At 45.7% G+C, this 12593-nt stretch overlaps 1 protein-coding gene across 1 annotated transcript in view; it reads right to left on the bottom strand.

Annotated features, from left to right (window-relative positions):
* Positions 1-2787: 2787 nt before the first annotated feature.
* DDR2 (discoidin domain receptor tyrosine kinase 2) overlaps positions 2788-12593 on the bottom strand; it is a 1291881-nt gene continuing 1282075 nt past the window's right edge. The window contains exon 17 of the mRNA XM_069641352.1: positions 2788-3205. Within this exon, the coding sequence (XP_069497453.1) occupies positions 3068-3205 (138 nt within the window). The 3' untranslated portion in view covers positions 2788-3067. The remainder of the gene's footprint in view (positions 3206-12593) is intronic.

Raw genomic sequence — 12593 nt, 5'->3', positions numbered from 1 at the left:
GGAAATTGGCGGATGTTCTCGGAGCGTTTATTGTGAAATAAAAGCACATTATAAATTGCAGAATATTGGTGTAAAAATAATGTTTTCTATTCCAAGTTGGGACGCTCTGTGCTGTGAGAGGATGTGTGTGTTGATATTCCGGGTTCTGCGTCAACTAATGGTAAGATGTATGTGATGACTGGGCGCGTTTGGCTACGCTGCACACTAACATCATGAAAATAGGTGGAGAATATCACTAGGAATAGTGAAGTCAGCTTCAGGGGCGGGGGATATGATTTAGTGCCGCAAGGGCAGTTCAACTTAGGGAGATGCAGCAACGGATAAGATTAGTACAAGATGGCCGCGCCCCGCTGCCTGATTTCGCATGTGTAAAAGTGAGGAAAACCAAAGTAAGGTGCATAGGTAATGTTTTACGATCGATCACAGATTGCTTTAAACCACATGCCTGAACGCTCCGGACAATAACACTTTTGAGCGCACTATATCCTGATGGGTACAGATGGTTAACTTGTGTTTCTTAACAGTGTATTCCATTAATGAGACTGCCATTTGATAAAAAGATAATAAATGCAAAAATACACTTTAAACTGTGTGCTGTTAGGTTTTAGAAATGCCCATAACTTTCCAGGCATATAAATCCTAACAGTCAGATGCATATCTGTAAACAGGAGATTATAGACTGTAGGAATATCAACTGTTCACAGATTCTACCAAGATTTGATGTTTACAAAATAATCTGCTAACTTCTGCATACTCATCCTAGAGAAATCTATCCATGGTGATTCAAAGCAGCTAGCCCACATACATTAAGAGTTACTATTTTTCAGATTGTGAAGTGTTTAGAAAACATTGTTATTTAAGATCATCTTTATTTCATCAAAAATGTACTCCTGGGGATATCCTAATATTTATGTGGGAAGGATGGATTGAACATGTAATTGACTCCCCTGTGAAGGGGAAGTTTCAACCTAAGAGAAGTTCACAGACTAGAAACAATTTGCACACTCATAGCGAATCAGGAGTTAGGGGCGGACTCCTCATTATACTAGTCTAATGAACAGATCAGATTAGTAGACCAGAGGAAAATACCCCAAATCAAACATTTCTTAGAAAGGGAGTGCGTGAAGGGCCATTATATAGCGTAACCCAAAGGTATTTAGCAATAGTATTGGTAAGCATCCAGAGCAGAAAGCCATAGATCCAGAAGAATACAGGCTGACACCAACAGGAGTGAAAAGAAGCAATTCTGGAGAAAGAATCCAGAAGCCATTTTTGGTAAGGCCCCATTCAAATTGGAACAAAATCAGAGGGATTCCATTACTTAGAAGCAGAGACAGATTGCCCTCAGGTAGATATGGTTCCTAGCTGTACCTGATTGCTCTGCTGATATTCCAAACAAGGAGGAGTTTCCTGATGGGCTCATCCAGAATTGACTAATCTTCCCAGAGCGCTGGTGCCGCCTGAAGATTTTCCAAAAGTAAGTAAACTAATGCCTTTAAAAAATTATAAAAGTCACATATCTATACAATCAAAATATATTGCCGAGGAGAATCACCTCTTTTAATTAGAAATGAATGAGTACATTCTTCTGGCAAGTTTTGTGACTAATGCATCTCACTAAATCTACAATTTCAGACTGACATTTTGACTTCACAGATGGGAAGTGGATATGGCTATTGCGCCCTGTAAAAGCCTTAGTTCAAATAAAAGTCCTGAATGTGCAGAGTTTGCATAGTTCGCAGAAGAGATGAAATGGATGGTGGTAGAGGGAAAATGATCTACAGACACCTGAGAGCAAGTCATATTCTCCCTTTAATTTGTCCTATAGAAATTGTTTCATTTTAAAACCAACCATTTTCAACTAACTACACTGCAGTTTAAATCAGCCCAGAAATTAGGCTGTTTTACCATAGGTTACCGGCCCAGAAATTAGGCTGTTTTACCATAGGTTACCGATTCATTACCACTTAGCTTTCCAAAAGCGTGCGCTTTTGCAAAATTCCAAAAAGAACAGGATCTGTTTCCTCTCAATATGTGAATCAAAAGGAGTACATTTTAAAAAACAAAGAAGAAATGTTCAAGTTGTTTTTTGAGGAAATGGACCTACTCCTTTGCCCAATGGTCTTATGGTTAGATATAGTACCACGTCTGCACACCGAGGGCTTTAAGATCCTAAAGGCTGCCCCTCAAGTGGACTTATATAAAAGGACCATAAAAAACCTCAAACAGTGACAATTGGTCAGGAGGAGTTAACATACTGAACACTGCTTACAGAGCAGGCATTGCAAGATGAGTGACAGGCTGACCCTGGCAGCATGGAGTAATAGCGACCCCCGGTTCTGGCAATGTTTATTATACCAAAATGAAAATGATTCATGTGATAAAATATTAAATAAACGACTAAGAGAGAAGGAATAGGTCAAATGACAAATATAACATTGGCTAATTAATTAATTGTAAGTAGATCAGTTTTGGTGCCCATTGCACAGCAGGACTAACAAATGACTGCAAATGGCATTTTTTTCCTACCACAAAAGCCACTCTGAGTGGTCGGTTACAAAGATATGCGCTTTATTGCTTAATAAAGATGAATAGTGGTGCACGACTACACGACGTTCAAAAGTTCTATTTACTAGAGTGTAATCTGGTACACCTGCGCACTAATGACAATATTGAAAATAATAATGATCGTTTAAGAGGTAGAGGATTTTACCCTGGAAAACCAGACATTTTCCATTGGAAACACCAAACCATCAAAGCAAAATGACGCAAAACGTACTTGTTAAATAACAATTAGCAGAGAAATAGGTTTATTTATATATTGTTGACCCTTTCCCTTTTTAAATATAAAATATATATATATCAGTTTTAAATGTATGTACGCTATAACTTATTACAGCATTCTCCCACAAAACAATTATATTCCTCTCAGATGTTCAGGGAAATGCAAACAACCTGTCCCAGTCAAACAAGCAGAAAAGCTTAAATTGAACTCGAGGCACTGTACAAAGTAAGGCTGACATTGACATTTCAATGCTGGGATGCAGGCAGTCTGATTGCTGCTGTGTCACTCTCCAATGGCTGACTCCTGGAGAATAGAGTGGATTTCTTGGAACATGGGTCGTTCTTTGGTTTCTCGTCTCCAGCAACTCAACATTAGCTTGTAGATTGGGTCGGAGCAGATGGTTGGCTGTGGGAGATAAATCTTACAAAAAACGGAAATAAAAATGAAAAACAATGATTATTTGCATACTTACTCATTTGTACCAATTGCTCTTTATAAATGTGAATAGTAATTACATTTGATTTCCTAAAAATAAAATCATTGAACTTTATTTAAAAGTCCCACTTCATAAAAGATATCAGACTTGCCAATGACATTAAATAGCTTTAGCCCATACAACAAAGTGTAATTCATATGCCTACCCAAACCATGCCACCTGCTGTTAATAGTATGTTGCTGTGAAACAAAAAAAAATCTTTTCCATGCCAATCCAAGTTTAATTCCATCAAAAGATAAACGTACATGCTCTCTGACGTGCCAGCAAACATGAAGCCACAAGGAGACCTTCCTGTGTTTCTCCATCATGTGATTCGAATTAGAATGATATGCTTTGAAAGACCCCTTATTGCTGCAAGTGGAATTTCTGTGCATAGTCTTCTCACACAAACTGATGAACTGCCTATGGAACCCTGTAGACACCAGGGGGGCAATTCACACAGTTTGGAGGACATTTTGCCCTGGCACCTCTGTTTCTGTAGCTCACACCTCACAAGTCCCCACGTCATGTAAGGGACATATGAGGTGAAGGAGGGATTGGCTGCGGGTACAAAGGATGCAGCAAACTTCCCCATGCATATTTAAGTGTTGGATGCATTTCTGAAAATTATGCATGGCCCATTGGGGTCTGTGAGCGCATTTGCCTGGACAAGAGTTATTTTCAAGATGTGCATTGGCATCCTGAGGTGCAGGTCAGAGTCAGAGGGGGAATCTTATGTTGGATGTATGGTCTAAAAGAGCTGCCACTGGTATACCGATGACCTGTGCAAGATACAGGAGCATAAAGTAATATCTAAATGAAAAGGATGATTCAATTTGTTATCTCAGAATTGGGACATGAGATACTGATCAAGGTCTGGCCCAGCTCAATGGCATTTAGTTAGTGTAAATGACTTGCACACCTGCAGGCTCTAGGGGTATTTTCGTCTGAAATTAACTGGTTGCCATGCCTCTGATATCAGCAGCATGTTGTAATGAAGTTTTCTTTTGATTTAAAACCCTAATTTAAAATTGAGAAAATATTTATAAATCGAATCGTTAAAGTCGGGAATACATTGATCGTGGAATCTCAGAATTAACAAGGAGACAGATGAAATTACTTTAATGAGCAAGAAGAGTAGAAAAACAATAAACACAGTTTCTTCTATAATTCCACATATTAAACACACCTGGCAAATAAATCAGGGGGAAAAAGCAGTAATGTCAGGAATACTTACTGGTACTTTTCCTGACCAGTTCTAATGTCATGAGGTGTCCAACCTCCAGACACGTTCGGCCAAACAGAATTCTCAAATAAAATACTTCATTTTCCCCTTGTGGCTCCTCCTATGTATGCCTCATACCATACTACACCCACTCTGGCTCCTCCCCTCTGTATATACCAAGTTGAAGCTGGAGTAAAGACCAGCAATGGTATGGGGTGGGGCGAATTGGACAATAAACAGCTGGATTCTCTGTAATGAGTGTTCCCGTGAATCTGTGAAAAACTGGCTCATCTACCTACCCTGTCATTTGCAGCATCATGAGAATATACCAAGGGCCCTATTCTCAACTTGGCGCAGTGAAGGTGCTAAACAGCACGATTCACTGCACCAAAAGAGGACGCCAAGGCTCCACTACTATTCGCAAGTGGGCCTGGGCGTCCTCGTAGAGCACGACAGTGATCTGTGTGGATTGCGCCTGTTTTTAGTTCTAACGGGCGCAATCCAATCTCGGCAGCATTTTTGTAAAATAACGACATATTCGTTATTTTACAAAAATGCTGCCAAGAACAAAGATGAACACCTTCCTATACACCAAAGTGAGCAGCTTCAATATTCCAGGATGTTGAAGCTGCTTACTTTGGTGTATAGGAAAGTGTTCATATACACCTGTATGGTGTATATCAACACTTTCATTTAAAGCGAGCAGCGTCAACGTTGCGGGATGCAACGTTGAAGCTGCTAGGTTTGTTGTAAATTAAAGTGTTCATATACACCCGTGTGTTGTATATGAAAACTTGCATGTACACCAAAGCAAGCAGCTTCAACGTTGCAGCAACGTTGAGGCTGCTTGCTTTGGTGTACATGAAAGTGTCCATATACAACACACGGATTTATATGAACACTTCCATTTATACCAAACAAGGCTTCTTGTGGCACTCCTCCAGTTTAACGACACTAAAAGGGTACTGTATATGTGTGCTAGTTTAGCACACATATTAAATTGGTGGAGTGCCACAAGAATAGGCTTCCAAAAAGCCCATTTCCGAATGTGGCGGTTGCTAGGTTGGTTTCCAACCCATCCCAGCAGCCGCCACATGTATTCTGAAAGTGGCGCATTCCTTCCGACTTCGTAGGAATGCGCCACCTTCAGAATAGGTCTTAAGTACCGAAAAGGTCTTAAGCCTTTTAACGTCCTTTTCGGTACGTAACACCTGGATGAGAATAGGGCCCCAAGTGGCCAGAATTTGGCAGTAATCAGACATATTGTTTAAGAATGCTGATCCCTTCTATTTACTCACAGATCACAACACTTCTTGAGGCAGACTCCAACACAACCGTGCCAAACATTGTTAAATCAGAAGTTCCTCATGAAGCCTGTAGTGCTTAATAAAAGTGGGAGGACGCACCCCTCTTCTCAGTGCAGGAGTCAGCAAAATCCCTAGTGGACTGCCTTTGGATCAAGAGCTACGTGTCATGAAGCATTTGCTTTTGCAATTACTGATTTAATCATGGGAAGGTGGCCCCGGATGCCACTGCAGTGCCAGAGGAAGTGGTGATCCTGTGCGCCACATCTATAGACTACACCGGTGGAATTGTATCAGAACACTCCAGCTGATACAACCATTTGAAACTGGCCGTACTAAACACAACAGGGGCCAAGGTGATAGTTATATCAAACGTCACTCCCACCAAACATTAGGAGTCTAATGAGTGAAATGACAATGTATGCTGCAAGCGGTCCTATTTACAAGAGGGTCAGTCACCAGAATTTTGAGAGACGAATGCTCACAGCATAACAACTATAGACACCCACAAATACGAGATGATGTAAGGAGTGGTGTACATTTTGCAATCCGTTCCTGTCCTGATGAAAGCCGGAGTAACATAGAGCCCTAACTAAAGGCCCACGAATTCCGGCTGAAACACATGTTGACTATATATTTGTTAAGAAATAGACACACTGTGAAAACAGTTATAGGTGTATCAAAATGAGCAATATATGCTGCTAGTCTCTAGGCCTGGTACATAGAAAGGGCTGTCGTATTAGATGTGATTGTATTCTGTTTTGTGGTAACAAATAATTGTGTATGGTATGCATGTATTCTATCGAGTGAGGTGTCATCATTTTATTTTTTTATATCCTAAATCATTTGAAAAAATAAAAAATAATGTATTTTCATTATTGGAGGTATATGACTATAATTACATTACAGTCAGCTCTGTCTGTTACTTAATATCTTAATCTTTGTTCATTTGGAAGTGTCAATTTTGGTATGGCCATCTAATTAGGGAAGCAAATAGGAAATTAAAAGACTTAATCAAGGTCATCTTGTCCATAAAGACCAGACAGCTCATCCCATGTCCAGTAAATACTCAGAAGAACCAGTAGAGACCAATGGATCAAATTTGGGAAGAGACAATTTGATTGACAAGTGAAGAGAGGTCACATCCTTTTAGGAATGGGGGCAATGGATGTTTGAAGCACCAAACGCTCTGGAAGAAATGTTAGCATGGTTCAATGCAGAGAAACACCCTATTCCCAAGGTCTTGGGGGAGATGTAATCGTGATGCATTAAACAAATAGGCTGCATAGAGCAACTCCAATCTTGTCCTCAGTCCTTCCATATATAGGTTTTCCAGAGGCAGCATTGAAGATTTCAAAACAATTTAGCAACTTCCTTTCATGATTCTCTTTAGTTTATCCAAATCTGTTCAACATGTGTCCAACAGAAGGAAACACGCTCAAAGACAACGTTTCAGAACTTCCCTTTTATCCGATGGAGCTGGAACAAACATCCAAAAATAATGGGGACCTGGTTTACGCAAACACCTCCCTATTCCGTGATAGTTCAAAAAGAATTCACAAAGCCTCTTTAGGAGGTGATGATTTTGGGGCGTGGCTTAGAGCCGACGCGATGCAGTCGCTCCTCTAAAGCCGCCCATGGACGGCCCGCTGCTACAGCTAAAATTGTACGGTTCCTGTGGCCTATACGATCCATCGACGCCAGCTATGTGGATCGGAACCGGTGGGGCACTAGCGGCTCAAAGATGAAAGCTGGGAGAGGGAGCACTATGTCCGTACTTGTCGCCTGAATCCCGGTCCCCCCCTCTGCCGCTCGGAGAATCCAAGATGGCGGGCGCACGTATGATGGCGTCCACAGTCAGGAGTCGGAGGTGATCCTCCCCGTAGCACTCGAGCTAGGGGGGATGGACGAATATCCGGATATCCAGACAAGCAGGGACTATTTCCATCGGCCGGTGAGGGCGGCCCGGGCCCCCCCTGGAACCGGCGAGGAGCCCCGCATGCATCGGCCCCATTTTATGCACCCTCTCCCTTTTCCCCCTGGGGCGCCCCGGCCCACGCCGCCCTACAGCTACACATCCAGCGGACAGAGATCTACGCGGCTGTGTTAGTGGCCCACCTGGATGCTCGGTGGGCCTACCTTCCGGCCCATGGACATATGCAACGGCCCTAGAAGCGATTCAATTCCTGGAGCGGAGATGGGAGACCCTCCCCCCAACGGTTGGCGGCGGGAGCCTTCAGCAGGAGCCCCTTGAGAGATTTAAGGTAGGCCTAGCCCGCATGCTCTTCTCCCTGCGCTCTTCCTGGGGCGCCCCAGCTCACGGTCCTGCTGCCCGGGGATATGGCCTACATCCCGCACGGACAGCGCTTCTTAGCTTCTGGGGGCCACATGAGCAGCTCCCATAGCAACTCTTCTTTACTGCTACATCGCTCCCGGCGGCCATTGTCCTGCCTCTAACAACCAGCGCGATGTCCAAGCAACAAAAGACCACCAAGTCTTCAGACATAGCAACTCTGCTGACCGCTTCCAACAAAGCTAAAAAACAAGATTCCTGCCCCTCTGTCTCACGGGAATCCCTAGATAACAAGGGACCTTTGGCGACCAAAGAAGATATACGTGAATTCATGGCGGATATCAAATCAGAATTCCGCTCTTGTATGGCGGAACTCATAACTAAACTGGAAAGCACAGATAAAAAAGTCTTGAGGTTGAACAAAGAGTGGGAGTTGTTGAGGATCATATCCAAGATCATGCCTACGCGCTAACTGAGGTCCAACGCTCAATCGGACTATTGCAGGACAAGTACGACATCCTGGAATACAAGCAAGAGGACCTCGAAAATAGGGCCCGGCGCAACAACCTCTGCATTCAGGGGGTTCCCACCTCGATCCCAGACAAGGGGTTGGCTGAATATGTGGGCCTCTTTTTCCAATCTCTTCTCCCTGACCTCGAAGATTCACTGCTTCTCCTAGATCGCACCCACAGGCTGAACCCCCGACGCGGAGTGGAATCGGATGCCCCCCCCCCCATGTCATTACTAGGGTGCACTTCTTTACTACGAAGGAAGCCATCTCGGCAATAAGCCGCTCAAAAGATGAAATTACATTCCAAGGGACTTCCCTCCAGATCTTCCAGGACCTTTCTCCGCTTACTCTTCAAAAGGGGCGAGCCCTTCGCCCTTTAACCACCCTTCTTCAGGCTCAAAAAATCCGCTACAGATGGCTCTTTCCCACAGCTTTGCAATTTTCCTACAAGGGCTCGCTCAGGAAAATTAGCCACCTGGAAGATGCTACCGACATCCTACGCCCAGATGCTTCCAAACCCTCGTCTTTCCCTCCCTCCGAAGCAACGGCTGATTCAAACCTGGTGGCCTCCCCTAATCCCACACAAGACTCTTGGTCGAGGGTTCCCAGATTCCGGAAGAGGAAATAGCCGGATGCGACCCCATGATGGAGCTTCCACCTCGATCCCGGCTCGCAGCCTGGCACCATGATCCGATCTGCACCCTCAGGAACACAGATAAGCTTCATTCTTTATGCAGCGGGCATTATCCCACGGCTCATGCCGGTTCCAAGGCACAGTCCATCTATGAGTCCTTGGAACAAACCACTAAGATTACCTATAAGGTTAGCCATGTTGGCTACACACTGTTCTATGGGCCCGTTGGGCAAGGGAGGCATTAGACCCGCAAAAGTTCAGCCATCCTCAGTTAAAACTCGGTCCTCCCGTTGGCGGCCCGAGAAAAAACCCAAGCAGGCAGGTTGGGGAATGACTACACACTCCGCGACATGATGGCTGATCCCTCTACATCTCCCTCTCTCCCCCAGGACTCGTCATCCTCCCCGGATCTGACCCCGGAACATCGAACTCTGAGGTTCGTCTCCCTGAGTGTCAAGGGACTAAATTCACCCGCCAAACGAGGGTCTATCCTACAGAAGCTTCAGAACGACGGTGCAGCTGTGGCTTTGCTACAAGAAACCCATCTGCTGCCGGCAGACCATAGCCGCCTGCGCTCCCGAAACTTTCCGAAGCAACTTTTCGCGTCTGGGAACTCCAAGAGGGGTGGCACAGCTATCCTATTTGCGAGGGGTCTGAACCCTCAAATTCTAGACTCTATAAGCTGCCCGGAGGGGCGGTACATGGCGGTGAAATGCCTACTACTAGGACAACTCTATTCTATAATCTCCGTATACACACCCAGCCAGGCGCTGTTCTATGAATCCCTGAGTACAACTCTTTCTCTGTTTTTGGAAGGCCAGATAGTGATTGGAGGGGACTTCAATGGGGTCCCGGACCCCACGAAAGACAAGTCACTCCCACCTAGTGCCGTAGACCTCACCATAGCCCTGGCTCTCCTACAACTATTTAGAACTTTGGGGGTGGTGGATTCATGGAGAGTACTCCACCCATCCGAAAGAAACTTTTCCTTTTATTCTTATGTCCACAGAACCTTCTCCAGGATAGATCTTCTCCTAGTGTCCCCACAAATCTTCACGGTTACTAACAATGTGACAATTGGCTCCAGAATCTTGTCTGATCACGCTCCGTTGACCCTGGAAATCCGAGTGCAGGAACCAGCTAACCCCCAACAGCGCAGATGGACTCTATACGATCTGATTCTCAATGAGATGCCACTCAGGGACGCAATCGCAACCACGATCACCAACTTCTTTAAGGAGAACCCCAGTGAGGACACCTCTACTGCCAACACTTGGGACACAATGAAGGCAGTAGTGCGGGGTGAACTTATTGCGCCGGGAGCTGCCTATCACAGACACAAGCGTCAAACTCGCCAGGGCCTTGAGGAAGACCTTAAAAATGCAGAAAGGACCCATAAGGAGTAGGGCTGGACCCCTAAAACTCAGCGGGCCATCCGGATAGCACAAAAAAAGATTGAGGCCCACTATGCCAAACACACTACCCACCAAATGGCAAAAGCAAAACAGTTTTATTATGCTAAAAACAACAAAACAAATAAGCTACTAGTGGTCAAACTTGCCAAGGCGAAGAGGAACAATAGAATTGTGGGCCTGCGGGACCAATGAGGCAAGGTCCATTATGCTGACCAGGACAAACTGCAGCTCGCTGCGGCCCACCTGACTCGGGTGATGACCGCTCCAGCGCGGGACATGGAGGAACAGAAGGAATACTTACGGGGTGCAGCGCTTCCCTGGCTAAAGAGAGCAGCCCGTGACTCTCTGGAGGCGCCGATTACTGACGAAGAAGTGGACGAGGCAATAAAAGCTCTTAAATCCCGAGCCCCTGGCCCTGATGGGTATACAACCAGGTTTTACAAGATTTTCAAACCCCAACTATTAGCACCCTTGGTACAGTTGTTTAACTCATTTAGGACCACGGGCACTGTAACCCCGTCCATGCAGGAGTCAATCACGGTCTTACTACCTAAACCTGGAGGCGATCCGAAGAACCCTGCATCATATAGACCCATTGCCCTGCTCAACATAGATGCTAATATTTACTCTAAAATCCTGGCATCTCGTCTGTCTCGATTCTTGCCAGAGATAATCAGTGCGGATCAGAGTGGCTTCCTCAGACACCGCTCCACGGCCGACAACATTCGAAGAGCCTTGGATCTGGTGGAACTCGCCTCCCGAGATTCCCGGGAATTGGTGCTCCTAGCCCTGGACGCGACCAAGGCGTTTGACAAAGTGGATTGGACTTTCATGAGGCTCACCCTTGAGGCTTTTGGATTTGGCCCGGAGTTCTGCACTATGACGCTGGCAAATTAGAAAGCCCCCAAAACCCTTCTCAGAGTTAACGGCACCCTCTCCTCCCCATCAACCTAACTTGCGGAACCCGACAGGGATGCCCGCTGTCACCACTTCTCTTCGCTCTAATTATGGAACCATTTGCCCAGCGGATCAGGTTGAACTCTGCAGTCGAAGGCTTTCAATCAGGCCCGGTACACCACAAGCTGGCCCTCTATGCATGTCCTCCTGACTATAACGAAACCCTGCTCCTCCCTCCCTCAAGCCCTGGCTGAGATAACGAGCTATGGCAGGGTCACAGGCTTCACAGTCAACTACCGGAAATCAGTCGCCATGGGAGTGGGTTTGACCCGAGAAGACCGAGAAGCCCTGGTTCCGATGTGCCCAATACAATGGACGACCAAAGGAATTAGCTACTTGCGAGTTCAGATCCCGGACAACCCAAGCGAGACCTATCGGGCTAATTTTCCTCCATTATTTACAAACTTGGAGGCAGATTTGAGACGCTGGGCGACATAAGAGATATCGCTGATGGGCCGTATTACAGCCTGTAAGATGAACTTACTACCAAGATTTCTGTATGCATGCTCCACACTCCCGGTGCCGTTTCTGGCGCCAGCCCTTCAACGCTTACAGAAGAAAATGCTGCAGTTTATTTGGAGGGGGAAAAAGCCAAGGATCCCTAAATCCACAATGCTGGGCAATGCAAAACTGGGTGGGCTCGGGGTCCCTGACTTGCAGAAATACCAAATGGTGGCTCACCTGTCTTGTATCCAATCATGGCAAGTCCTCACCAACCGCCCTAGATGGGTGGACCTCAAACAAGTGCACTTACGCCTCCCACTACGCTTTCTCCCACAGGGGGGCCTCCGGAACAGCGACAGTGGCGGAATCTTCTGGCATCCACCAAACACACCATTTCAGTGTGGGACAAGGCGTCGAAACAGAAGAGGATCCCGACGGGGCTCAGCCCCCTCTCCCCAGTGTTTATGAACCCGACCTTCTCTCCTGGTCTGTCTCCCCGGAATTTTAAGGCCTGGATTGCAGGAGGCCTAGAGACCCTGGGTCAACTTTT

Source organism: Ambystoma mexicanum, chromosome 1q (genome assembly GCF_040938575.1).
Source record: "Ambystoma mexicanum isolate Mex_15411 chromosome 1q, UKY_AmexF1_1, whole genome shotgun sequence".
NCBI classification, from domain to species: domain Eukaryota; kingdom Metazoa; phylum Chordata; class Amphibia; order Caudata; family Ambystomatidae; genus Ambystoma; species Ambystoma mexicanum.
This window is presented reverse-complemented; position numbering and strand designations above follow the sequence as displayed.